General features: G+C 37.7%; 3 protein-coding genes across 11 annotated transcripts in view; all 3 read right to left on the bottom strand.

Annotated features, from left to right (window-relative positions):
- The window catches only part of arhgef12b (Rho guanine nucleotide exchange factor (GEF) 12b), a 53643-nt gene extending 47101 nt beyond the window's left edge, over nucleotides 1-6542 (bottom strand). For 2 of the 4 annotated variants that reach the window (XM_053230273.1, XM_053230275.1), the window contains exon 1: nucleotides 5136-6542. In XM_053230273.1, coding sequence (XP_053086248.1) covers nucleotides 5136-5167 — 32 coding nt within the window. In that variant the 5' untranslated portion in view covers nucleotides 5168-6542. The remainder of the gene's footprint in view (nucleotides 1-5135) is intronic. The other 2 variants (XM_053230272.1, XM_053230274.1) reach the window with 1 other exon arrangement.
- Nucleotides 6543-7867: 1325 nt separating this feature from the next.
- Nucleotides 7868-10566, bottom strand: tlcd5b (TLC domain containing 5b). 2 transcript variants are annotated; one of them, XM_026921636.3, is made up of 3 exons: nucleotides 10182-10566; nucleotides 9837-10039; nucleotides 7868-8764 (listed from the first exon to the last, which is right to left on the bottom strand). In XM_026921636.3, exons 2-3 carry the CDS (start codon nucleotides 10030-10032, stop codon nucleotides 8241-8243), a joined length of 720 nt encoding a protein of 239 aa, XP_026777437.1. In that variant the 5' UTR covers nucleotides 10033-10039; nucleotides 10182-10566; the 3' UTR covers nucleotides 7868-8240. The 2 variants fall into 2 exon arrangements, with proteins under 2 accessions (XP_026777437.1, XP_053086421.1); XM_053230446.1 differs by having other exon boundaries at nucleotides 9837-10566.
- Nucleotides 10567-12977: 2411 nt separating this feature from the next.
- The window catches only part of mcama (melanoma cell adhesion molecule a), a 46717-nt gene continuing 31724 nt past the window's right edge, over nucleotides 12978-27970 (bottom strand). For 2 of the 5 annotated variants that reach the window (XM_026921630.3, XM_026921633.3), the window contains exons 2-16: nucleotides 27568-27692; nucleotides 27218-27443; nucleotides 27041-27111; nucleotides 26878-26965; nucleotides 26011-26190; nucleotides 25019-25146; nucleotides 23484-23631; nucleotides 22924-23039; nucleotides 21966-22107; nucleotides 20997-21127; nucleotides 20753-20894; nucleotides 19849-19884; nucleotides 16067-16196; nucleotides 15781-15919; nucleotides 12978-15004 (exon numbers count right to left, since the gene is read on the bottom strand). In XM_026921630.3, coding sequence (XP_026777431.1) covers nucleotides 14984-15004; nucleotides 15781-15919; nucleotides 16067-16196; nucleotides 19849-19884; nucleotides 20753-20894; nucleotides 20997-21127; nucleotides 21966-22107; nucleotides 22924-23039; nucleotides 23484-23631; nucleotides 25019-25146; nucleotides 26011-26190; nucleotides 26878-26965; nucleotides 27041-27111; nucleotides 27218-27443; nucleotides 27568-27692 — 1823 coding nt within the window. In that variant the 3' untranslated portion in view covers nucleotides 12978-14983. Of the gene's footprint in view, nucleotides 15010-15780; nucleotides 15920-16066; nucleotides 16197-19848; nucleotides 19885-20752; nucleotides 20895-20996; nucleotides 21128-21965; nucleotides 22108-22923; nucleotides 23040-23483; nucleotides 23632-25018; nucleotides 25147-26010; nucleotides 26191-26877; nucleotides 26966-27040; nucleotides 27112-27217; nucleotides 27444-27567; nucleotides 27693-27970 lie in introns of all 5 variants that reach the window. The other 3 variants (XM_026921632.3, XM_026921631.3, XM_053230445.1) reach the window with 3 other exon arrangements.

Below are 27970 nucleotides of genomic sequence, written 5' to 3'. Positions count from 1 at the left end.
GGATTTTTTAAATCTATTTATATAAAGCATCCACCATACGCCATAAGTCCCTGATTCGTCATTATATTACACATTTTTATAGATCAATATTTACGTATTGGCACATTGAAAGCCAACATTATGATTTCCGACAATGTTTTTCACATTTGGGTTAAAAAAAATGTGAAATGCAACAATGTTAATCTGATCTTGCCGAGCTTCACCAGCAAAACTCACAACCCTAAATGGTTAAATGATGCTCACTGCTGCATGACAGTAGTCACTTAAATAAGAGGACAATGGAGGAAAGTGCACTTTAATCTATAATTATGAAACCAAATGCTGCTTTTACATTTTACAATGCCATGCTCGGTTGATCAGTGTAGCTTTTCAAACCAGTTGGAAGGGTGAAGTAGCAGTGCAGCACACATAAACCACAATCTTACCATATTTTTCCATTTTCTGTGAGGACCATGCTCCTAGAAGTATGCACAAAATACACCAACACACCACACAACGTTCATGACTCATGACTTGTGTAAAAACAAAAGTGCTGTGGAAGATCCACTGTCATTCCTGCACGCTTTTCTAGCACTAGCACTGCAGAGGAGTTGTTTGCGTTGCCAGGGAGACACTGCTGTCGATCTTACGTTTAGTTATAATTATAGCTAAGGATATATTTCTTGATTCTACCACTGGTAAATACTTATTCAAAGATAGATTTTTTTTGTATTCCAAAGTTCTGACATTTGAAAATGTGATTTAATACATGTTAGACAGTCAAAAACAAGACAAATAGCCGCAGCCCCACAATCTCAGTATTACACAACAGAATTGTAAATATCATAATTTCCCAAGCTGTCAGGATTTATTCTCCATATGAGTTGCAAAAAAATCCCTCTTCCAGATCTAAGCAGCTTGGCAGGCAGATTGGATTCGCTCCACCATCCTCTGCTCTATCAAACAGTAGTCTGTTAAAAGTCTGTTGATGAGTGAACATGTGCTGGAAAAACGAGAGATAAATAAGAGCCATTTGGTTCATGTTTGGCTGACATGAGCGGCCTGCCCGCTGGAGATTACTCCACAGCACTAGTTTTTACAGGCCTGAGAGCTCTTTGGGACGCTTAAAAATCCAATCAGCAACAGAAGAGCTCCAGAAAGAAAAACACATAAATCACATCCACTACTCACTACTATCACATCCATGGTTATTAAGAAAAAAAAGCAAAAAGAAATGTGCAGGCTCAGTGGGCTTTTAGAAAGTCACTGCACCTAGAACATCTTTTTCTGCTTTAAAGTATAAAAAGAAATTCTTCTAGCAGGATGTCAACATTCCTCTGAGCACCAAAATATACAAAGTGCTTTGCCACCGATGGTTTAACGGAAGAACCCGCACCATTAAGATATCAAATGGACCAAATTAGCAGCAATAGATTCACTACCGAGGTACAGTGTGAAACCTCTGGCATAGTGGTGTTCACAAATAAATAGTGCAGATATATAGTGCAAACAGCAGAGACAAGGGCAAATAACAGCATCTATTCAGTGATGCGGGCAGACATTTCCACTAGCAAAGCTGGTTACCCTCCTTGTAGAGAACCACTGATTGGTTTCACTTTCATTTTTATTTGTTTACTAACAGTAGCATTTTCTGATCACTCTATCTTACATTTCTCACCCTTGATCAACGTAAAATCTGCCATCTAGTTAAGGCTAATCCAAAAGGCTTTCTATTCACCATATTTAGACCCTGAAGCTTGTAACCAGAAAAGCCCACAAAGAGAGTTTTTCCTGAAAGGGAAACATGGTAATAGAAAGAGCTCTTGCTGTAAGGCAAGCTGTCATGGAGGATCACATCACAAGCTGAATCTCAGGCACTCTGAGTCTGTGGAGAAGGACATGCTTTCAGCAGCATGAACTGATGCACTCCATTTAGCACGGCTGGCTGAGAGACACACTGCTGTACGTGGTGTTAAGTCCTGAGGCACAGGATCCATCTAAAATATGCATGGAACCTTCATGGCATGAAGGGAACAGAATTATAACAATGATCACCATCATCAAACACTGTACAACAAATATTAGCAGCGACAATATAGAAGAAGTCACCTTGGTCTGTCTCCATCTATACACATGCATTTAACTTCGACAAGCATGAACGTGTGCACAAACTCACAGAGATCAAACACACCTGCAAGTGTTTATGACACAACTCTTGTCTATATGCAGATTATGCAAGTTTACACAGAGATAAGACAACGCTACTGTCTGGTTTACGCAGCATGCTTCCGTGTGTGAGGACAAGTAAGTCTTAATCACTGGAAGAAAAGCCCTGACTCATCCATGTCCGGAGGTTAGGGAGATAAAACACCGACCACCTGAGTGTGTAGAATGCCATGGCATATCTATAAGCACTCTCCGAACTGTGATTTAATTATCACATCATGCAGTGTTGCATCTAGAAAGTGTCCTGGCATGACTAGGACTGTGTGAGGAGATGAATATAAATATTTGGCATAACCTTCACCACCCTAAATTGCAACATTGTAGAAATTATGTCATAGTTTTACTGCATGTTTACACCATTTACATTTATACATTAGGTAAACACTTTCGTCAATAGATCTGAGCAGTGGAGCAGAGCATGTTCTTTGCGTTCTGTGGTGATAAACTCATGGGTATAAGAACACTTCATACCAAACCTGAAGGCACAGTAATCTCTCACTGTTGTTTCTTTGTAACCTGTAATGTACTCCTCATTACCAGAGCAAAAGAGATGTAATAGTGGCTCATCAAATCGCAGACACACAATGCGGTTGACTGAAGACGCTACGTGACACCTGTTCTTCTCCTTCATCTCAACAGGTGACTCATTGGAGTGCAATGCAGCTCTGCGGAGGAAACTGCTCAGCTGTTTCACACCCGCTCCTTTGACCTGAAGCTACACTGTAATAATGATACGTTAAATCAGGGATGCGCCGCTCTCATTTTAAAAAGTGCAACAGACGGTTTAAAGGTGGTGCTGTGTGGACGCCCAGTTTTATTATCTTCTCTCATGTGTCTAGTGGTATTATGGACACCTATATTACAATATGTATATAAAAAAAAAACATTTTGCTTTGTCGTGTATCATTTCCTGGTAAACACTGAGATGAAGCACTCTATGTAATAAAATTGTATGATCTTGTGTCCTACTCTCAAACATAAGTTCTGCTGGATTTATAACGCCTAATATGATCCATATCTGTCTCAAACAAGTCTCCATGTTTAGCTACTTTTAAGGTAGCTAGGTAGAATTAATGGTATTTGTGTTTCATGGAAATAAGTCAAGCCTGAATTTCTATTCAAAAGGAAATACATCAACATATGAAAACAAATCACGACCCTCAAGACCTTACAAGGTCCCATAAAGACAGAAAATAATGATTCTACTAAGCAACTTGGCATAAAAAGGGGAATATTTTCAAAATGTTTAGAAAATACATAAAGATCAAAATAGAAAGTTCAACCTGATAGTAATCCAGCGTCTCAGGCTAATATTGGTCCAGGGCAGATCAGTATCAGATGTGTGCATCACAACACTATACCAGTCCTTAACCTTACACACACCTTTAAAGCACACCACCCTTAGGTTTAATCACACAATCATACTGTTTTTAGTCCTCACCTAACAAGAGTTTAAGACTGTATCAAGCCAGCTGCTACGCAGCCTGACACAAAGGAGTTACCAGTACCACCCCAAAGTGGTTACCTGCCACTGACATCATGCCCCAAAGTGTTTTATTCAGGTAAAAGTTAATTAGCATGCTACCAACACCATGTTTTACTTCAACATCCAGTAATGGTTCTGAATACAGACACAAAACCGGACAAATGTGCCTTAATGGAGTTTTTCATCAGTGTACATTTAAAAAAAAACATGCACAAAAAAACCCCCAGTAACAACAGAAATACTAATTATCACCAGTTAATGTAATGTAATATTTAGTACAGTAATATGTTGTTCTTATCACTAATTTCTAACACTATGCTCACAAGTGACAGGTTGTGCTGCTTGTGAGTGTGTAGCAACCACAACTGTGGGCGTGCACTGTAGTGTTTTTTTTTTTGTTTGTTTGTTTTCCTGACAAGAAATTCCAGTAGCTATAGCTATATACAGCTTCTAAAGCTAACCAGTTAAACCAAATGAAATATTTGGTATGATTTACCAGACTTCATACAAGCTTCAATAGCAGATTAGCAAACCAAGCTAACTGCACTAGCTACATACACTATCCAGAGGCACCAACGATATCTCCTACTTTCTTCTGAGCTTTATTTTTTTCGCATAACATCTCTATAGACACTTATTGACAGATCGTATATGACATATGATATGATGAAACCATGATTATATGTTTAAAATTTAAAGTTTAAGAACTTACTGCAGGTTAAGGGGAACTGAAAAAATGTAAACCAAAAAATGGACCATACGCACCACAGGACTTAGCCAATCGTTTGGATTTTCCTGTTTCATACTTAAATCATATAGAATTGAGAATATCTGGATTCAAATGTCACTTGCTGCTGTCACTGAAATCTTGTTTCTGTGTTGTGTGCATATATTAAAAACAAATGATCATCTGTCGTTTTGTTGCTTGCTAGCATGAATGTAGGCTCTAATACAAAACATAAATGTCCAAAAAAAAAAAAAAAAACCCACGAAATCCAATTTGACCGTTCAAACATCCAGAAATCTGAATCCATCCAGACTGTGGAAAAAACTCTTCAAACCATATATCCACACTAGATTTAAGGTGTGAAGTGTGAACACCAAATTCACTACTAGACCATATCCTGAGTTTTAAATACTGATCATATATGGAGGTATAAAATAATTTAAAAAAATAATAATAATCCACAAGCACAAGTGATCCTAATGCAATGTATGTGTGTGTTATACGTTGATGTATAGCCCAATCAATCAATCAATCAATAAATGCATTTGGTTACACTGTACACATATGTACAGCTACTGACAACAAAGTTGCACTGGTTTAAATGTGAGTGCTTTTCCACCAGCACTGCACGTGCAGTGTTTGCAATACTGCACACAAAACAATCCCCATTAGTGAGTGAGAATATAAATAAACAAATACATTATGTATGTCATTTACCTGTCAGCTATCGTGGACTGTGAGCCGCTCATTGGGCTTCCGTTTCTTGCTTTTTTCCTTCAGCTTTTATCCAACTAGCATTTTACCAAGGTAAAACACTCGTGTGTGCTCCAAAAGATGAACTTTGAAGGTTATTTATTATCCAAAAAACAAAAGTCTGTCACGAACGGCGAACGGAAAAAGTATGCTAAGCTAGCCTATGTAAGTTTACATGAGGCGACTTCACCGCGGCTCAGTGGTAGGCTAGGGGAGTGTGTCATTTGCACTTAAATCGCAAAATTATGAGAAATAAGACCCGAAAAACATCCAGAAGTCCTGGAGAAGCTTTAGCTGCACTAAATTAGTTGGAAATAGTACAGAATTATGAATGTTTAGCAAATGGAGCATACTCTTTTCCCCCCTCAAGCGAATGCCTCAGCATTACACGACTCCCTGACTTCGTGTCGACTCCAAGCGTTAATGTGGAAAACTTGAATTTGTTTGTTTTCACGCATTAAACCGTGTTTTAAAAAGTATCCCACTGAACAAAACCGTCTGAAATGTTACTCTGTAGCCCTCAATAGCGTGTTTTTTTTTCCCGTAATGTCGCCCTCCAGGCAACGTGAACGTTCACTTCTGTGGGAAAAGAAAACAAAGTATGGTGTAAAGTAGCGTGTCATTAGCATTAACACGGAAAAACTCTCATTTTGGGGGAAAAACACGTTATAAAGTTGTTTCCTCGCTGTGTTTCAGGCCTCTGCTTGGTTTAGCTGAACAGCATGGCACTTTTTCTCCTTCAGGAAGAATGTTGTCTGGTTCGTATCCCTTGTAGCTGAATGATAATTTGCGGGTTCAAAACATCCGCCGTGCCGAAGGTTTCATTGTAATTCCGTCTAAAGCGGCTTCACATTCCGACATTTCCGAATTTCCGCTTTAACTCAACTTCTGAATGCTTCTGATGTCAAACAGGGCGACTTGTTGGAGTAATTCAGAAATTCACCTCCAAAAAATTACTTTGTTGGGGGATGGAAAAAAAAGACACCGTTAAAATTTTACTTTAATACCAAAACATCCTCCACAAAACAATTCCGTGTTTTTCTGCGGTATTCCGAAGCTGTAAACTTGGGTTTAGTCATTTTAGTCCGCTCCTTCCCCTCCTTGTCTCCATGTTTTTCCGAAATTCAGTAGTTTTTTTTTTCCTGTTCCTTTTCCTTCGCCGAAAATGCACTCTTTGGGAATTCTAGCGCCTTGAAACGCAAAGAATGAGCTCCCGCATATGATGCCAGACAAGTTAAATTTCCGTTTAAAAAAGTCTAATTAAAACCAGCAAAGAAATCTGTAAAAATCCATATATTCCCAGACTTTCGGCAAAATTAGATCGACGGATTCCTGCGCTCTGGAAACGAACCACTCCCTCGTTTTTGGGAAGTAGGATCCTTCCGCGGATGTTGCTGTTAGTCCCTGCTCATTCAAGATTCAAGAACTTTACTCTCATTTGCACTAGCTTCCTTTTTCAGCTGTTTAATTTAATTAGTGGTGCTTAATTTAATCATTTAATTTATTATTTTATCATTTTTATTTATTCTCCTTGACTTTATTTATTTCCATCCATCCATCCATTCTTTGTATCGCTTATCCTACATAAGAGCCTGGAGCCTATCCCTATTTGTTTGTTTGTTTGTTTTTACAGTTTTTTACAGCTGCATTTGCATGACCAAATAGAAATGACTGAAATATAAACACACCAACATCAATATAAACACACCCACACTATGGTTCCTCAACAGGGCCAATCAAAGCACTATAAGGATTATAGATATGATTTTTCTTTTTTTTTAATATATACGCTATAAGTGATTGGGAGACAGGGTTCTACACAAAACTTTTAAGGGTTTCTACAGAGGGCCATCTGAAGCACAGTTGAGGATTTTACATTTGATCTTTTTTTTCCCAATATAATACTAAGCTTATATACTATCTAAACTCTCAGAGACCTTTAACAGAGAACTTTTAAGGGTTGCTCCAAAAGAGTACTACTAAGAGTTCTATTTTATTTGATCTATTTTCCAATATTCAAGCTATAACACTGTTTTTTCTTGTTTTTCCAATAAAAACAACATTATAGGGTTCTAAACAGGACTTCTAACAGCTCCCCATGAAGCCCAACCAAAGAATCTTTCCTAAGTATATATGAGCTATAACACTTTTTATAACATTTTTTTCTGAAATACATTATTACTAGACAAAGATTGCACCTTTGTGCTTTAATTTCGCAGTCCTTTTAATTTAATATCGTATTATTTATTGCATTATAGTTTTCTTTTATTAGTGAAGTTTATTTTGAGGACATTACTGAGGACATTACTGACACCTGCTGGTTGCCTTGTGTAATGACATATGACAAATAAAGGCGTTCACAAATTAAATGTTAGATTACCAGGTTGTATAAACGTGTGTGTAGTGTGTATAATGTTTCCATTCGAGATTTTAAGTCAAATCGGGTCGCAAAAATGTTTGATGGAATCGTCACCTAGTAAATAAAATTACTTTTAGTCTGCTCATGGTTGCTCGATCTTTTTAAATACATGTTGTTGTTTTAAATAAATGCTGTTGATATTTAAGTTAAATGTATTCCTCATATATCTTCTTATCATATTTATTAATTATTATACAGGCAGAGAGAGAGAGAGAGAGAGAGAGAGAGAGAGAGAACCATGACGGAAGTGACGCATATGTTTGGCTAACCGCTCATGGTTAAGCTTTTAAGGTTTTTCTCTTTTTTTTTTCTTTTTTTCTTCTTTTCCCCAACACTTAATTTTATTTGAAAACATGGTTTATTTCACAATATGTAAAACACAAATATAGCTTCACCACAACATTAGGCTAAATCATCATTTGTTGAAAAATGCATGTGTTCTCAAAAGAATTTACTTCTAGAGCTATCAAGTTTATGTACTTCTGTTCTTAATTAATATAGTTATACATGTAAGTAAGCATTCTGGATGGAGTAGTCAGGTCCTGTGATGCTACAGTGAAAGTTGTCGCACATTGTTATAAACAGCCTTTATTTCATGTCATAAACAAAGTAAAAATGTTCCCTCCATTGTCCACCTGCTTTAGCTCATTTCACCCAATATGTCCATTAGCATTATTAAGCTTCTGCTGTTCCTGCCATCGTCTATACTTGGTGCGGGTCTTCCGACAAGCAAAGCAGGCAATGTCCACCATGAAGACGCAGGAGAGGGCGTAGATGGCCACCCCACCCACCTTCATGACCAGTTTGGGTTTTGGTGATACCAGCTCACAGTACAGCATGCGGCCGCCGACACCGATCCGCACACTGGCGAAGAGTGTGATGAAAAGGAGGTCGACAAGGTCACCGCTCAGGCTGTCGTAGCGGCCCATCTGCTTGAGGAACCAGCGGGCCTGCAGGAGTGGATTGGTGATTTCACTGCCGAAGAGCACCGCACACGCCTCGATGCCTGATTCACCCATTCCCAGAGCACACACAATGCCCAGGATGCTTAGGGTGTGATGGGCCAGCATAACAGGACCCTCTGTTTGGAAGTACACACACCAGGCCATGTCAAAGAGGAAGTAGCCCAGACTGAGGAGCAGGGCTAGGATCTGGAGTTCTGTGTTTTCTGAGCCTGGAGATGAGAGGAATGGAAAATACAGCCTGAGCATACATCCTGAAATTTATTTTGATGCTGATCGCTTGAGTGGAGACAGTTTGAAGCTGCTGTGGTAAACATTGTTGGATGTTTGCCATTAAACCTTATTCCAATTCCTATTGGTTTCTGAATCCAATGTGAATGGCACAAGCTTTCTACATGCTAGGTCAATGTTTCTGAACTCTATTCCTGGGAACACAAACACCTCCCAACATGCCTGATTCAGCTTATGGAGAGTTTCATAATTAGCTCTTTTCATGAGCTTGGCCAGGTTTTTGGGGAGAAGAAAAAATGTTGGAGTTGAGAGCCCATGTGGTAGAAGGGGATACAGTAAACAAAAAATGTTTTTGATTGCGTCATGGAATGACAAATAGAAAAGAAACCGGGTTTGATTCTGGGATTCAAAGAAATCAACAATTCAGTCCTACAGTTGAAACTTTTTAACTAATTCATTCTTTCATCTAGTTCAGTGTCATAGTAGATCCTGACCCTATGCTAAGAATACTGGTCGCATGGCAGGAGTACACCTTGAATGGGATGCCAATCTATTGCAAGGGACCCCACACACACACACACACACACTCATTTTAGATGTAGAGGGCAATTTAGCATAACCAATCCACCTACCAGAATGTTTTTATGAAGTGGGAGGACACCACCTGGTGAATCTGGGTGAAACCCAGAGAACCTGGACGAAACCCATATGGATATGGGGGGGAATGTGAGAAACATCACATGGATAGTAACCCAAGCTCTGGAACCCAGGACCCTGGAGTCGTGAGGTGGTAGTGATAACCACTGCCCCACGATGCTGTCCAGTTGAAACCTTGGTTTGTTCTGGGGAACCCTTAAAGATTCCATGTAGAATCATACGCTAAAGGGTTTCAGAAATGGTTTCAGGTATAACATCTTTAGAAAGCCAGAATTATTAACCAATCAGCTTTTTTTTTCTAAGCACTTACTATGTAAATTTGGCAGCAGTGGAAAGATGAGGATCACTGAATTCCAGTTCAATTTTTCATCCAATCTTTTAGGATTGATAACTCACCTGCATGCGTGAATGGCCACGGACCATCAACAAACCCGATGTAAGCAGTTAGCAAAACTATGAGGACCCCATGGAGCAGGGTGATGAGTCTGCAGTTCCACTCTGCATTTTGCTTTCTGTTCACGTGACACAGCAGAATGTACAGAAAAAGCCAGCCAATAAGGCTGCAGCTTGTCTCGACTAGAAATAACGTCATGGCTGAGCTAAAGAGATGAAAAACACAATAAACTTACTTTTATGAGATACCATTAGCTTGTCTATTTCATGAGCAATTCTATTCTTTTCAATTAGCTTCACATTAGGTTTGAAGACGTCTCTTCAAAGCTCATAATCCACAGGTTTTACCTCAGCCTTCACAAAATCCCACCTTCTGCTGCATCAGACATTTAGGCATTGCCTTTCACCAATCTCCTCCAAACAGACACATCCTGTCCTCAATAACCTATATTGGCTCTCTGCTGGAGGTCTGTCTCGTTAGACTAGAGTACTATTATTACATCTTAATATTTTCCATGACAGCTCCACACTACAACCTCATTTCCTCACTTGCTTCTCCATCCCCTCCCCGAGCTCACAAGTATCCTGAGCCTCTTAAGAGATTAGCGTCACAGTACTCAAGCGCCAAATAAGATGGAGCCACTCAACCACCGGCCCAATGGCCTTAGGGGTCAGAGGAGGAAACCAGTGTGATGTCTTATGTCCTTGAACGTATGATCACCCCATGTCGCTGAGCAAGAGGAGTAAATGGAGTCTGAAGTGAAGCAAAAGTATAAAGCATTTGTAAGAATTCCCACAAGCAAAGAGGAAATGGATAGTGTTAAGGTAAAGAACAGAGTTGGTGCTTGTAACTTCATTTCAAACAAATTGTTTAGCATTTCTACACATTTGGTATGAGATCAGATTGAAACATCCTGTCATAAGAGAAGAATTCAAGATTGAACCCAGAGTTGGTTGGTGAAGTTTAAATTAAAATGTGATAAAAACAATTTTTTTAATATGGTAGATCATCAATTCTTCAAGATATTCCAGAAAACAAATTGTTTAGGTTTTCCCCAAAAACTCATACCCCACGCCACATTTACCCTTGTAATGTGTGTGATCCTTAGATGGGGGAAGGTTTCTGAGCTGCAGTATAACTGATCTTATGTTATGATCTACAAGGACTGGGCTACTTGGAGATAAATAAATAAAGGCTGGTTTTGTTTGTTTTGGTCAAAATTTTAAATAAACAAGAAAATTGTAGCCTACATTTAAAATCTATGCATTAATTAGTATTTAGCCTATTTATTATGGTTCTTAATGTAGTGCACTACATAGGGTATAGCAAATATATTTAATACTCTATACCTATATAGGAGTCACTAGCTGCTCTGTCCACTTGCAGTGAGCACTACTGTTTTTGTTTTGTTTTGTTTTTTCGTTTTTTTTAACAATACATGCAGTAGTTATTGACGGGGTCAGGATGTGTTTAAAATTGCACACCACCCTAGCACACATACAAGAGCAACAGCGCCCCCTGTCAGAGTAGATCTAGAGGCACATATAATTCATTCATTCATTCATTCACTCATTCATTCATTCAATTAATTAATTAATTCACTCACTAACTCATTTATTTAATTATTTGTTTTTTGTTTGTTTGGTTAATTCATTAATTTATTCCTTAATCATGTTTCTCATCTTTTGTTTAATTGCAGATGTCAGTAAGATATGTCAAAAGTGATCAAAATGAGAAAAACTCAGGGTATTAATTGTCCTGTTCAACTAAAATGATCAAATTAGAAAGTGCAATAAAAGTGCATGTTCCTAGATTAGCTAAATGATTAATATAACAATGAATTCATGACTTCAACTTTTTTTATTATTGTGCAGTACTGTGAAGTCTCCATACACTCATTGCATTGGTTTAAAATATAAAAAAAAATGAGAAAGTTGAGTAGATTCCTGGGTTTGTGTAGACTCATGGCTTGAATGGGTTGTACAACCTGAAGGGGGCACTCTTTCTCCTCTTATCATCCTGTCACAGCCTGGACTCAGTGTCCTGAGTGAGTGATATAACTTGCTTATGAGGTACAATAAGAGTATGATCCTTTCTAAGGATATTATGATGATGATGATGATAAATTTTTTAAGATGTTTTGTCAATCATACCCTTAAGACAAAAACATGTGTAAAACACAAACATGAAACATCCTTAAAAAAGGCAACAAACCCTACAGATTGTAGTGATGTTGATATTGCCCATTTAGGCTTTTCAAAAAAAGAAGTACATGCATAAATAAAGAGAACTGTAATTATGACTGATTCAAAACTCCTTATAAAAATGATACATTTCAACATTTATACAAAGAAATGCTTGTTTTATTTGGATTTTCTTCCAATTTGCCATCTTCTTCCAAGAGGAAACAGTGGATCATTAAACTGCAGTTATGACCTGAATCACTCACAAAATACACACATTACACTTCACACTCCACCCATGAAAATGGAGCTTAAATTAAGCCTGAGCTGTCTTACAGACCTCATAGGGGCAGACCATATGGGCACTGAAGTCTGTTTGCCATATTTAAGTAAAATAGCCTGCCTAAACAGATACAAATAGCAAAAATCCTTTGTTGGTAATGTTGATATAATTAATGTATGTCCTATATTCTCTATCTTTAGGCGTTCAGCAGTTGTGACAGTACTTCCAGCTGCAAAGCAAATCACAGGTTTTTTTTTTATATGCTCTTTCTGCTAAGTTATCATTTCTATATTAACAACGTACACAGGGATATTTACAATATAATCTTGCTCCAGTGTCAGTGCTGCATAGCTGCAAGACTTCCATCAGGACAGAGGTCTTGTGTCTTTAAGACGTTTTCTGTACTCACTTGGACTTGTCTCGGACACTGATCTTATTAAATATGGTCTTAGTCTCGACTGAGAGTTTGTAAGGAACTTCAGATCATTTAGAAAACAGCATAGTCATTGGTGTAATTGTTTTGAAAAACAATTCGATGGTTTTCAGTCTCCATCTTGTCTGTCTCACTTCCATTTGGACTCAATCTTAAACTGGCCTCAACCCACTTGGCCTCAACCCACAAGACTCGCATTGAGAATCTGTGCCTTACATTAAAAATATTAAATGAACCATACTGATTTAGAGTGTAACATTATCTTTATTTGGCATTGTTTTTGCAAAAATGAAAATTACAGTGTATAAAAAACACAAGCATCAAATCACGTTCTTAATTTACACACATAAGCAGAACTACAACATTACTACAAAAACAATAAACCGCACAGGTGAACAGGTTTATATACACTTTATATCCAGTTTGTCTTGTCGAGCCACGTGGATGAGACGTGAGATGTCGCTTCACAATATTTAGTAGTCTGTGAGGATGTTTGATTAGTTGAAAGAATTTGGTGAATTTAAAACATGCTTTAATAGTTTGGTTTTTACTCTGGTAAAACATTTGTTGAAATTATAACAAGGTTAAGTTATAAAATTCAAGCCAATCTATAATTTTGAGTATTCCAGGTATAACAGGATATGAGGCCAAAATAAAGCATGTGATCCATCACAAGAACAAATCATCCAATGAAGGATGGATAGTAAAATGGCTGAGGTGCTTTTCAATGATTGTGGACATATAATGTCGATCTTTATAAAAGATCAAAGCACTAACTTTATATTAACATTTGCCATCTGCACTGGTGTCCATAAAAAGTAACAGAAACTTAAAGACTTCCACATATACAGCAGTTAAATTATTACTTTAACCAAAAATTAAATGCACAATTTTCCATTTACCCAATATGTATTTAATCAGCCGGGATATATTTTGTGTCTGAAGGTTGCTTCAGATATTTTTGTTGTAGTGATACAAGGCTAATGTAGCTAACAAATAAGGGAAGCTACCAGATTAACACCTTTTTGTAAGATAAACAGTAACATAAAACAACAGAACAAGTCTTGGGTTTAAAAAAAAATAAACACAAATGAAATACAAACTGCTTCTTATTCAATTCAGCCTTCGGACTTTAGGCCACTATAAGAGGACAAACCCTGGCTTGATGTTAATAACCCTATGCGTCCTCTGTTTAAAATCCCACGACTCATCCACACTGGTTTGAGGAAACAAAACAAACTCGCAAAATCACCCTTCCTTTTGAGCAAACATGAACAAGCACACAAAAACACAAAACAGGCCTTAAAAAAGAAGTCTCAGTGTAACAAACATGGACGTTAATTGAACAGTCAGACACTGCAGCTGATGAACGTGAGGCAGAGAAAAAGAGGGAGCTGTGAATCCCCTCAGCAGTCAAAACGCAGCTACAATTTAGTCTGCTGACAATATTTACAAAAGCAGTAGTCTCTTTGATCGACAAAAACAAACCTCAAAAGTGGTGATTGGCTCTAAACTCTGAATTTATTGGTCAGTATGATGATCGGCTTCTATCAATGGCTAAAAGGACTGAACATAATTTGACTGTATGCAAGCAGGTGTTTCAGTTACTAGCTGGCCATAAGCTTGAGATGAGAACTATGTGATCCTACTGGAAAGAAAATCATTGAGGAATGTGATTATGTATGTATGTTGTACTGGTCAAACTTACTTTATGGTGCTGTTGTGATGTAGTTTATAGAAATACTGTTAGACAAAGCTTATGTTGTTATATGAAAAGCCCAGCATTTTCCACTATTCTGTTATTTTAGCTGAATGATGTATATAATTACCAGATTCTGTAGTTCAGGGAAGAAAATTTGTGAGTGGCTGATTTCAATTTGCTGTATGGTTCAAGTTTACCTTGCTAAATATTATATACTATATACACTTTTAAAGGTTATAAAGGTCATACATTGAAACAATGTGACATTGAATTCCTCAGGTGGTTGAGAATTACAGAATAAAACAGTGTTTTGGGCCAAAAAAAAAAAAAGAAGTATAAAAAACTGGCATGACTGGACAAGCTCACTTTAGTTCAATACGGCCAATCAGGAATACCAGAGCTTGTAAATGGACAAAGAATGTCCTCTTTATTTAGGAAAGACAGCTGTTCCAGCAGACGTTATTCGTATCCATATAACTCTTGATTGTTGGGTTGGTAAGGGGACAGTGAATGGGCTTCAGTTGGCATCTTCTGTCCTTGGTTTTGGATCATTTACGCAGGTCAGTGTACTTTACTCCAGGAGGAACACAATGAGAAAGAAAGAAAAGCGAGTGAGATATTAATAGTTACCCTAGAATTGCCTCTGTATCAAGTAAACCTACTGTACAAGTAACTTTGTAGATGTACAATTACTGACTGTAGCTCATTTCTTGCTTTGCACCATTTCTCAGCCCACCACAGGATCACCACTAAGTGGATATTATTTGGATGGTGAACCTATTGGCAGACCGAGGTCCAGTTGCAGACCCAGAAAAGTATTTCAGCAGACCGAACCGTGTACTTGAAAAATTACTGTAGCTGAACAGATAAATGTATGGGAAAAAACTGGCCGTAGTTTAGCAACTCTAGTTTTCTAAACATGAACTCTGTTTCTGTAGGTTTATCCACATGCATCACATTCATTTATGTAAATTTTTTAGCTAAAGGTTGCTCATCATATCTACATAGATGAATCTCATCTGTTCAGAGTCTGTGGTGCTAGTCACAAGTGGTAACATGAAGCACCACTATGAAACAAACTCTCTTATTTATAGCCATGAACTGCTCATTAATGGTTAACCTTCGTAGACAAGGAATCTTATGTAACTGGACCTTTAAAAATTTTAGTGGTTGTGTGTGGTGCTGGTACAAGTGTATCAGACACAACAGAATTGCTGAGATTTTGAGAAACAGTCTGCCAAAAAAAAAAAAAAATCCAGCTAGAAGCAGTCCACAAAGAGGAAGACCAGTAAGTGTGGTAATCAAATGGAATCAAATTCGTTCTGACCACAGTTTCTATAGTTACCTGGTCACTTGGTGGTTTGTTGTTGCCATTGACGCCCTTCAGTAGTACTGACTTCTCTGTCTTCTCCGTCTTCTCCGCTTTCATCTCCACCACAATGTTATCCTTATTGGTCATCTCTTTGGTTCTGTACACATTAACGCTGCACACATTAACATACACTTACAAGCACTAGAAAAAGGACTGCATCTCATTAAATGCAAAAACATCTACAGGGAAATTCTGAATAGAAATATACAGGCAGAAATGTTCTTAAAGTAAATGCAAGGCTGAGTGAACAGGAACTTACATCTCCTGTTTGCCAGAATGTCCACAGGGCAGCTTGCCCTTCTTGTACAGGAAGTACAGCACGCTGCCCAAGATGGCCAAGAGGAGAAGGCTGATGATTATGATCACGATCATCACGCCGCTGTTATCGACTGGAGGAACAGAGAACAACAGCATGACTGCACACACTGCCAATATTCTACGACCATGTCAACAAGTCACAATAACTCAAGGCCACCGATTTTTTTTTAGAAATGGAAAATTATGAACAACTGACTGTATTACAAAAGTACAATGCAATATCACAATTTTCAACATATCACATTAAATAAGGTAGGACTGTTCCAGAAGCAGTTTAAGGAACCATCTGAAATATCATTTAATATAGTCTCATTAAGAGGATTGCTCTTAACTAACCAATGCTTTTGAAATGCTTCATTTTATCTCCAGCTCTCTGAGCGCTGGTGCATTAAAATGGTGCCTGACTGGGGTTACCAGGTCTGTGGATTTTATGGGAAACTGGGCAGCATTTGGGCTACTTTGTGGGAGAAATTAAAAACTGGTCATGAGATGTGAGTTTCTGGGGTACTTTCAAAATTTCACATTGTCACCAAAATGCTTTTACCACACACAAACTGCATAAACGTGATTGGTTTAGGAGTATATGTTGATCCTGATGTTAAATGCCAAAATTCTGCTTCTGATGTTTAGTTGGACCAGGACTTAAATGCTTTTGTCTATTGGAAGTACATCAGTCTAGAAAGTACTTTACAATATCTCTCGTCTACTGCATAAATAAAACCATTTACATCAGGGTTGTTATCGTGAAGTAACACCCAGTAACTACAGTCAGGTCCATAAATATTGGGACAGTGACACAGTTTTGGTAATTTTGCCTCTGTACACCACCACAGTGGATTTGAAATGAAGCAGTCATGATGTGACTGAAGCGTAGACTTTCAGCTTTAATTCAAGGGGTTTAACAAAAATATTGCATTAACCGTTTAGGAATTACAGCCATTTTTTACAGAGTTCCTCCATTTTCACAGGCTCAAAAGTAATGGGACAAACTAATATAATCATAAATATTAAGATTATTTTTATTACTTGGAGGTAAATCCTTTGCAGTCAATGACTACCTGAAGTCTGGACCCCATGGACATCACCAAATGCTGAGTTTCCTCCCTTGAGATGATTTGCCAGGTCTTTACTGCAGCCATCTTCAGTTGCTGCTTGTTTGTGGGTCTTTCTGCCTTCAGATTTGTCTTCAGTAAGTGAAAAGCAGCTCAGTTGGGTTGAAGTCAGGTGACTGACTCGGCCATTTAAGAACATTTAATTTCCAAGCTCTTGGGCTGCTTTCACAGTATGTTTTGTGTTGTTATCCATCTGTACTGTGAAGCACTGTCCTATCAGTTTTGCAGCATTTGACTGAATCTGAGCAGAAAGTATAGCTCTGTACACTTCAGAATTCATCCTTCTACTTCTATCAACAGTCACATTATCAATAAACTCCAGTGACCCAGTTCCATTGGCAGCCAAACATGCCCATGCCATAACAATGCCTCCACATGTTTGACGGATGATGTGGTATGCTTTGGATCATGAGCCCTTCCTTTCCTTCTCCATACTTTTCTCTTCCCATCATTCTGGTACAAGATAATCTTGCATCAGAACTGGTCAGGCTTTTTAGCAGAGTGTAATCTGGCGTTTGTGTTCTTGAGTGTTATCAGCGATTTGCATCTTGAGGTAAACCGTCTGTATTTACATTCATGAAGGTGGCTCTTGATTGTAGACTTTGACAATGATAGGCCTACCTCCTCCAGAGTGTTCCTGACTTGGCTAGATGTTGTGAAGGGGTTGTTCTTCAATAAGAAAAGAATTCTGCAATCATCCACTTTAGTTGTTTTCTGTGGTCTCCCAGGCCTTTTGGTGTTGCTGAGCTCGCCAGTGCATTCCTTCTTTTTAAGAATGTACCAAATTGTTGATTTGGCCCTCCTAAAGTTTCTGCTATCTCTCTGATAGGTCTGTTTTGGTTTTTCAGCCTAATGATGGCCTCCTTCACTTGCATCAACACCTCTTTGGACGGCATATTGAGAGTTCCCATGAACAGCTACCAAATGCAAATTCAACACTTGGAATCAGCTCCAGACCATTTATCTCCTTAATTTATCATGATATAAGGAGGAAACAGGCCACAGCTGGCCATGAAACTGCTTATCAGTCAACTGTCCCATTACTTTTGAGCCTGTGAAAATGGAGGAACTCTGTAAAAAATGGCTGTAATTCCTAAACGGTTAATGCAATATTTTTGTTAAACCCCTTGAATTAAAGCTGAAAGTCTACGCTTCAGTCACATCTTGACTGCTTCATTTCAAATCCACTGTGGTGGTGTACAGAGGCAAAATTACCAAAACTGTGTCACTGTCCCAATATTTATGGACCTGACTGTAGTTTATTAAAATGTAGAAATGTCAGTCTCCCCAAAATATTTATGTGTCAAGCTTTGTGACAACAAATTATTATATAATAATACTGTAATAATAATATAACTATTATAAAATGCAATATATACATTTACAAGTTAATATATACAATTATATAATAAATCATTAAAAATTAATTAATTAATTAATAATGTTTTCCTTTTTTTTAGTTTACAATTGAATATAATAAATTACATCTAAATGTTTTGATAAACTACCATAGGTGATATGAAAAGTGAAGAGGAAGAGGACAAGGAAGAGGGTGGGGCAAAAAAAAAACATATAATTGACCAATGAGAAACAGTACATTATTAATATAACAGTTGTTTCTCAGTACTATCACTTATCATTAATTTATGACCACAACACAAATGCTGAAAAGATATGTTTTGGTGTGATTTTAATAGCATAAATTAGCAGAATGGTAAAAAGTGTTTAAGTTGGTATAAAACTTCTGTTGTGCTACTCCTTTCTGACCACAAAAAAGCAAATGGTCCAGAAAAGGAAACAGTCCCTTAAAGTTACCTGCATGAAAATAGCACCCATTTAGATTGTGCATTATTTTAGATTTAGATCTATTTTATTAACAGCCTAAAAGTCAGCACAGAAAATTTTCCTCTCAGCCCGTGATTAGTCTCAGAGTGAGTAAACATATGCAAATTCTGCAAAAAATCATGAATCTGTCCTTCAGAGACACTTCATATTCATTCCTGAAGAAAGACTGCGCTGAATAATTGACTTGCTAATGCACAACAGCACTGAAAGATGAATGCCTATGCACTCTTATGAGACTGTTAAAAGCCTTTAGGTTGCCTTTTTTAAGGCACTGGTAGCAAACACTAAATATAAGCGTGCTGTTAGACGACAAACAATTGTCTGGGAATAAATTTTATAAGCTAAATCTTCTCAATGAAACAGCATGTCGCCACCGCAACCATTTACCACAATAATTAAACGCTTTGCTACCCTGGCGTAGCGCTTCAAAACATTTTTTTTGTTCAGCATTCGCTTCGGAAAAAGCTAATTATACACTCATCTGGAGAAAAACACACGACTGTGGAATGTGTTTGCCAACGTCTAACCAACGTCTGCCTTGATTTTTGCTCGCTTTTTTTTTTTCCCTGTATGATTTTTTTTCTTCACATAGAATTTTAAATACGCCCAGAGGCTGGTGAGGAGAGCCAATCTAACTTCTGCAGTGCTTCCTCTACTATGAAAAAAAAAATCCATGTATTATTCATACTCATCAGCTGATCTTTCGGATGGATTTGGGAAGACAGAAATGAAAGTCCAGGCTGAGGAAGCTGTGAGACGTGATTACCTGCAGTGTTCCTTGCTGTCGGGGTTACGATAGGAACTGTGAAGAGATGCAAAGAGAATATCGTTAGGAGTCTGTAGAGTTTGCTGAATATCTAATATCTGTTGGTGCAACTTGTTTAATTATGTTAAATGTTTTAATTACGACGTTTCACAGTGAAAGTTGAACTTTTCCAGTATACTGTCAAAAAAATACTACATTTCCTTGTCACTTGGGTGGTATCCTTACTATGTATCTTGTATCTTTTACCTTTAAAGGTAAATATAGTGGGCCGTTTTCAATTATTTAAGCTGCAAGGCTAAGGACCACCTTTAATTAGCTTTTAGAGAAAAGCTATAAACATCCAACACATGCACTCACAGGAAAATGGATAGCAATGATTCAAAAGATTACAGGTACCATCCCAGCAACAAGAAACAGTACAATTTAGTATAACTTGTAATAATTTCTAATAGTGTAGTCAATGGACCCCTTTCCATACTTCCAAACGTCAACATAGTAGGGAAAACTTATGCATGAAGATGCTGATCCACTACCCTTACTTCATTAAGATCAGATGATTTTATCATCCTTTTCTAACTCGAAGAGATTTTATCATAAAATCACAACGAGAATTTAAAATTTTCACTTTCCAACGTGTCCTCTAGCCTGCAAATATTAAGAGTCTGGCAGAAAAAAGGGTAAATAAATATTTGAGATAAAAAAACATGCCAACTTGTGTGTCTGTAAAGACACATTTACACATTAGCACATTTAAGGTTCGGTAAAATACACACGGATCAACATCACTATTGTCATTTTTCTCAACTATGACAACTTCTGTTGTGAACCCTGAAGTGTGAAAAGAGTCTGTTTACAAAGTCACCATAAATGTAATGCTGTATTCAGAGGAAGATTAAACTCATACTGCTTGTGATGGTGTAGTTCTTGGTCTCTACACCCATCAAGTTTGTTGCGCTGCATGTAGCAACCGTGTCCATGGTCACCTTCAGAGTCAGTATGCTTTGAACAACATCCTCTGTCTCTCTCTTCACAACCTCACGTGAATTCTGACAACACACACACACACCAAAGATCATCGACTAGTATATACCTATTTATAGATGAGTATGTTGAAGAGGTGTGTTTGTGTTTGTGTGTGTTTCTCTTACAGGGCTGCCGGTTACGTTCCAAGTAATAACGGGTCGGGGAAAACCTCTTGCTTCGCAGCTCAGGTTCAGCCACTTGCCCACCCTCTCCAACATGACCACCTCCCTCTCCACATCTATCAACTCAGGAGCGCCTGGCGGAAGAGATCGCATCCCAGCTTAAATCCGAGTTCATAATTTTATAAAAATACACTCATATATTTTATTTTAATACATTGTACATATCTTTAGCCATATAAACAATATTAATGGAAACATACACATTGTTCCATTGTTGGGAATCCTGATGGTGGGTGTGTGTGTGAAGTGTGTGTAAACAAGAGATGGAGGGAATGTGACATGTGACAAAGACCAGCTGTTTTACGATTTGTCAGGTCAAAATAGCCTAAAAATAATATCCGTAGTATAAAGATGATTTTAAATGATTTATTATCCATTAGAAAACTTTAATGCACTTTTACAAAAAATAGATAAAACCATAAAATAAAATGGATCATTTCGACACAAACAAATTAGTTGACTCCTGTCAAAACCAGAAATATTGGCACCCTTCAAGAGAATCAGCATAAATTACTGTCATAAAATAGACACAAAATGATTTGTATTTTTTATTCAAGCATCAGTAAAATTAGTAAAAACACTAAAAACAACCTGTATCATTATTTAGAAAAAAAAAAGAAATACACTGCTTAAGTGAACTGAACTGTTTGAAAAAAGTGTTAAAATAAAATTATACAGCATCCTCATAGATTTAAGCTCAAAGTTTTACTCAATGTAATGTTATTCATTTTATATATTAATTTGGGTGCCATTAATTCTGGAGTTGATAACAGTATACATGTCTAAACTAAACTACTATTCACTTGTAGTCATGTTAGCATGGTTTGGTAACTAGATCCCTATGCTGATGGTTTGACAGCTTAGTAGCACACTGGAAGTGAGACAACGAAACGGCTCATGATGACTGCTTACCCTGCACAATTATATGGACTGATCCACTGGTATGCAGGCCTGGTATGCTGGGAACGGTCACCTTGCATTCGTAGCGTCCAGCTGTGTCGAATGTAGCATCCTGCAGCTGGAGCACGTGTCCTTGTCTTATCTCTACACCCTCCTGAACACACACATGCATATAATCATCATTCATTTCCACATAAGGCCAAAATAGACAACAATTACAGTTTCACTCTTCAAAAACTATTCACATTTTATTCACATTCACAAGGTTTATGTATTTGAAGGCAAAAAAAAAACACATTCGAATGTATAAGACCCAATATTCCACTTTTTATTGCATAACACAACTCTACTGAAGCACATTTTCTAAATATTTTGTAAAAAATATCATTGCTTTAGGTAAATAATTGATGACAAATCTGAAATGTTTATGATAAAAACATGATTCTGCCTGCTTATGATTCTCTTTTACTTTTATTTTGACAAGATTTCCACCATTAATGAATTATGCACTATGAACATTCAGTGTAGCGCCACTGCTGATGTTCAGGCTGTATGTGGCAGTATAAAATGATTGGCTAATAAATATTAATGCATTTGAATACTAAAACTTTAAAGTAATTCCAATTCAAATACATTTTTAAAATGAATCTTACAGTTCTACAACCCAGAAATCAGAAATGCGGGTGTGTAATTGGTTGCTATTGGTTGCACATATTAAAAAAAAATCTGCTAGTGTGTATTAGTGTATAGTGTAAATCAAAACTATGTAGAAATCTATTTCTGGATTTCTTGTTAAAACAAAGGCTATCTTGATTTTTTTTTAAATAAATGTTTAAGTAGAGCCAGGGGTCATCTACAAATTGTAGCACAGTAATAATAATTCCATTCCATTAACCAAAAAATGACCTCTACAATGCATAAGATATACGAATACTATAAATTTTGAGGGAGTGATATACAGTCTAACTACCTTGAGCCACACAGTGGATGTCTCTAGAGAGGACAAAGCATTACATGTGGCTGTCAGACTTTCTCCTTTCAGCATGATCTCCGAGTCTTTGGGAACCACCACAGCTGGGTCAAGATCTACACGCACAAAAACACACACACACACACACACATCCTGTACTTAGAACATTGTTCGACATGAGTTATTACTGTCTGCCTTTCTGAGTGAATTTAGCATGTGTGTGTTAACACAAAACAGGCCATGTCCTATACATCTGCCTCTATTCATGTTCGACAAAAAGTCTAGACAAAAACCTTCCCTACCGGCCACAATTCATTTAATATTTACCATTTGTTCAAAATGTTGATAATAATGTCTTAAATCTATCATAGAAAAAACAAAATACAAGACTACAAAACAAAACCAGTGTACAGTATACATTTATCCCACCATATATCACCATCAATCTCACTTCTGTAGAACAGGAAGTGGTTGTGGTGGTGGTGGTGGTGGTGGTGGTGGTGAAGAGGCGGAACAAAAGTTACATGTGCTACAGTGTGAGAGCAGCTCCATTTACTTACAGTTCACAGTAAGCTGCAGGCTCGCACCTACATCAAAGCGTACTGAGTCCAGGTCCAGAGACTGGCATTGGTACACGTCACTGTCTCTGCGCGTCACATCCTTCAGGACCAGCAGGTTGCCTTCGGCCTCCAGACTCATATCCAGCTCCTATAGAAGGACGAGTGATGACTCATTGCTCTATAATTCTTTATATCTCTCACAAATAAAGATACTTCTCATCTCAGGCCTGTCATATCACATAATTTATCTATTTATATAACTACTACTACACAGTATGGATTTATTTTGAAATCAGCATGAAAAGGCAGAGGTTAGATGGCTAAATGCTTTATTAAGAGTTGAATGCAGCCACATGAGTAACTGCTTTTTCTGTGTACTGACTCATAAAGCTCATGACGCTTGAATCACTTCTTCAGGGCTGGCGTCATAAATCAACCATCTAATTATGTCTTAGACTAATGTTGATAAAAAGGAGTGTGATAAAATATGCAAAATTATTAATGCTTATTAATGCTGTTTAACGGTACATGCACCCCAGTGTATTCATCCACTCCCTGCTACTAATTTCAGCGCAATTTGCAATCGTACAGTATTGGGCTGTAACTGTTAAACCACATATTTTTGTTCAGGTCGTTGGGGAGAATTTATGACATTAATTCTCAGACAACAGCAACTTGTCCCCTGAGTGCCTACTGGTCAGCATAATTTGGAATAAAAAAGGAGAAAACTGTAATTTAGTGCTAAAAATCTTCAGTTTTGATTTATTTATTTATTTTTGGCATTGTCGAGATTTGAACTCACAATCTCCAGACGATAGGGTGAATACTTTTCTAATGCACCACACATGAGCAAAATTAAATTTTTTTTTTAAAATAATGACTATAATTTGATGGAACAGATGGAAATTAGTGAACTTTGGCTCATTTACAGTTCTAATGATACTGTTTATTAATGGGTATTGACTAAATCACTAACCCCACCTTTAATGCGTCTCTGCAGAGACAGGAATTGGAAGTCCTGTTCAGTCAATCCAATTATAGACAACTAAATACAAATTACTGTGCTTTCATCATCTATAGTGATGTGACTATGAAACAAAATGATGTCGTTAAAAGTGCAGCATCCAAACACCAAACACCCACAGACATGGAAAGTTGGAAACACACCCTCATCAATTATTTTAAAAAATAGCACTTTTTAATCTTAATTGATGTGTGAACTTTTCCATCTCAGACAAACTGTAAACTTCTGGTGACAATTAGACTTTTTTCTTTTTTCCTGCATAAATACAAAATTAGGGACCTAAAGTCCGCCTTAATGCTATCCTCCTAACCTTAACCTCAGAAAAACAACTGATACTGTATACATTACTATTGGAGTCAATGTTAAGCTTGTGTGTGAAGCATGCTGAGTGATCTATATGTCTCTATATGTCTCCCATGCTCCCAGCTTTGTCTCACTGATAACTCGCCCTCTCTGCTGGAAGAATGTGGGGGAAAAAAAGAATTGAAGAAAAAAGTGGGATCATTATTACTTGTTCTCGGCTGAAAGTGATGGTTGGTGGGGGATTGCCATCGCCCTGGCAACGGATCTCCACCGTGTCCCCCTCTTTGACCAGGCCCTTGGGCAATTCCCTCCACATCTCAAAGTTTAATGTTGGGTCTGAGATAGACACACACATACACACATACACACACACACAAAATGAGACCATAAATGGAGGCCCATTCAGAAACATGTTACCAAGGCAGTGTATCTTTGGCACTAATCATTCAATCAAGAGCAACAAAGAGGGAACATTCTGAAGTCACGTCATGGTCGGCGCATACTCGTACTTGACAATGGAAAAGTCACTTTATGGGAGAATCTTAAATTTTCAAGTAGTGATCTCTTGACGTTCAAGTGGTTTTGGAGCCATTTTCTTCTTTTTGTTTATAATTTTATCTTGATGTATAAAATAAAATAATTATATACATTAAGATAAAATTATAAACAAAATTCCATTGTACTAAACTATCCTCTATTTAGATCTGCTTGCATTAGCTAGCTTGGTTACACAAAAGTTAGCCGTAGCTTAGCTGCCAACAATTAATGGAACCTCAAGAAGCACACAAGTACCAAACTAGCTAAAAATAACTACTTTGTAAATAAAACCAGTAGGAAGTGAGGTAACATTAGGCTAAAATCTAGCTCAGATAATTACATCCAGTTCACTTCTGCATGATTCTCATGTATGCTCAGATACTGAGCATTTCACTGACTCCATACATTTCTGGATTCTGAAACAAAACTAGTCTATAGAGTTCTAACACTTAGTGTTACTAGTGATCTCACATCACTAAAAAATAAGAAATGCAGTTACAGGTTTTTAGTGCTGGAACACAAATGGAACAGGCTATTTGGGTTACATTTTTAAATTTGTAGCTTGTTTCCTCATTCAGTTTAGTCTTGGTTAAGACATTATCATTACACACACTGCAGCTGTTAAAAAAAAAAAAAAGGAGGTACGATGGTGCTGAAGCTCACAGTGAACTGTGACGTTGACACCTCTGGATTCAGCCGTTCGGATGGCACCGGGAACGTAATAGCTGACCTCGCACGAGAATACAGCATCTCTGTCTTCCCTTGCAACTTTGTACTGAAGCTCACTCTGGACCGTGTACAGCCCGCTGGGCCCCCTGGTCACCAGGGTAACCACGTTAACCTCTGGACAGATACACACACACACACATTCATTTTAATTGACAGATAGAGAGGAAAGGATGAGCTCTCTTTGTAATGACTCATTTGTAATTAGATCTGAAAGGCTTTAGATAGTCTTATCATTGTAAACCAATTCATACCAATTTGCCTGATTAGTCCTAGATGGAAGGAAGAACTGATAAATGATGAAGGGTTATTAAGTCTTGCATTATATAAGGAAGGGAAAAAAACATGAGCTGTGCTGATAATCAATGATGCGTTACTGTTACCACCCCAAAGTCAATTATTTTCCACGAACAGCATGTCCCGAAGTATTTTATTCCTCTTAAACCCAGCAATTTGCTACAAAGTGCTGACACTTAAAACTCCTTCCATAAATGTTAAAAAAACGTCTCCTTACAGAGCACTTCACCAAATCAACAATTATATGTTTTGCTTTGTGTAATAACAACACATTTTTAATCTGTTTATTATCAATCTTAGATTATGTGGTGAGTCCTCCATGCAAGTCCCAGTGTAAATCACATATTAGTACAAGCCCACTAATATAAACCTGAGGGTTGAATCACCAACAACTATTGTCTAAGCTGCTCCTATAGAAAACTGGTCAATCAAAATAGAGAATTCAACAGCGCTAAATAGTATACAAAGAAAAATATAAAAAACTTGAAAAAACTCTTATTTACTTACCGCCATTTTTGGGATACAGTGGCTCATGATTGCGGTACCAGGTGATGTTTGGCTTGGGGAAGCCTTCTCGAGTTTCACAAGTTGCAATCTAATTAGAAGCAAATTAAGAATAAATGAACAGAACCAACTGGACCTGCATGAATGGTCTGAGACTGGTACCAACCTTTGATAGTAATGGACTGGTCACTGAAACTCCAGAATAAACTGCTTCTATCATAGGAGGCTCTGGGGGGTCTAAATAAACAGGAAGCAAAATGAATACTCCAGAGGGATTTATCCATCTGTTATATTATATTATATATATCCATTCAAACCGCTGGTGGAAAGGAAGCGGACTTACTGAAAACCTTTAGATGAGTCCTGCCCTCTCCGTTGCCTGCTGCAAGGCCGTTGACCTGGCAGAAAAACTCCCTCTCATCCGAGAGTCTGACATCCACGATAGTCAGGTTCTCACCACTGGTATCCCCTGCAATGCTGATGCGGTCTGTGTAGGTTGTATTCTCATCCACCTTCTGCATGGTGAGGTCACTGTAGGAGATCCTTACTCTTCTACCTCCAGGACCACGCTGAGATTCAGGGAAATATAGTTTAGAATAGAAGCTACAGTAGCTCTGGTGAGAGACCTACCAATTAGCTGGCAAGCAAAGTGGAAATGTTGGTAGGAGTATCAAATAACTGGATGGTACATACCACAAACCATTGCACCATGACCATGTTGGGATCTTGAGCAAAACTGTAGTGGCAGCGGATGACGGCTGGATCACCTTTATACACTTCAACAATGTCCTCCATATTCAGGGACACTTGGGCGCCAACTGCCAACAAAAATACACTTTCATTCAACAAAGAATGTGGCATATTTACTTTATCCCTTGCAAGTAATGAATAAAGGCATCCAGACTTGTGTTATAATCTCAAATATTTCTTGAACAACCTCGAGCCCCCTTTCACAGACACTCATGTGAATGAATGAATTTCAATGTTTCCCAATAATAAAAAAAAGACCTCAAAATATGACACAGACAACGACTGAAATACTGGAACTCTTTTGCCACTACATTCCCAGCATTTCTGAACTGAATCACAATGTAAT

Source organism: Pangasianodon hypophthalmus, chromosome 27 (assembly GCF_027358585.1).
Source record: "Pangasianodon hypophthalmus isolate fPanHyp1 chromosome 27, fPanHyp1.pri, whole genome shotgun sequence".
Lineage (NCBI taxonomy): Eukaryota > Metazoa > Chordata > Actinopteri > Siluriformes > Pangasiidae > Pangasianodon > Pangasianodon hypophthalmus.
Note: the sequence above shows the minus strand (reverse complement) of the source record. Positions and strands in the feature narration are given on the sequence as shown.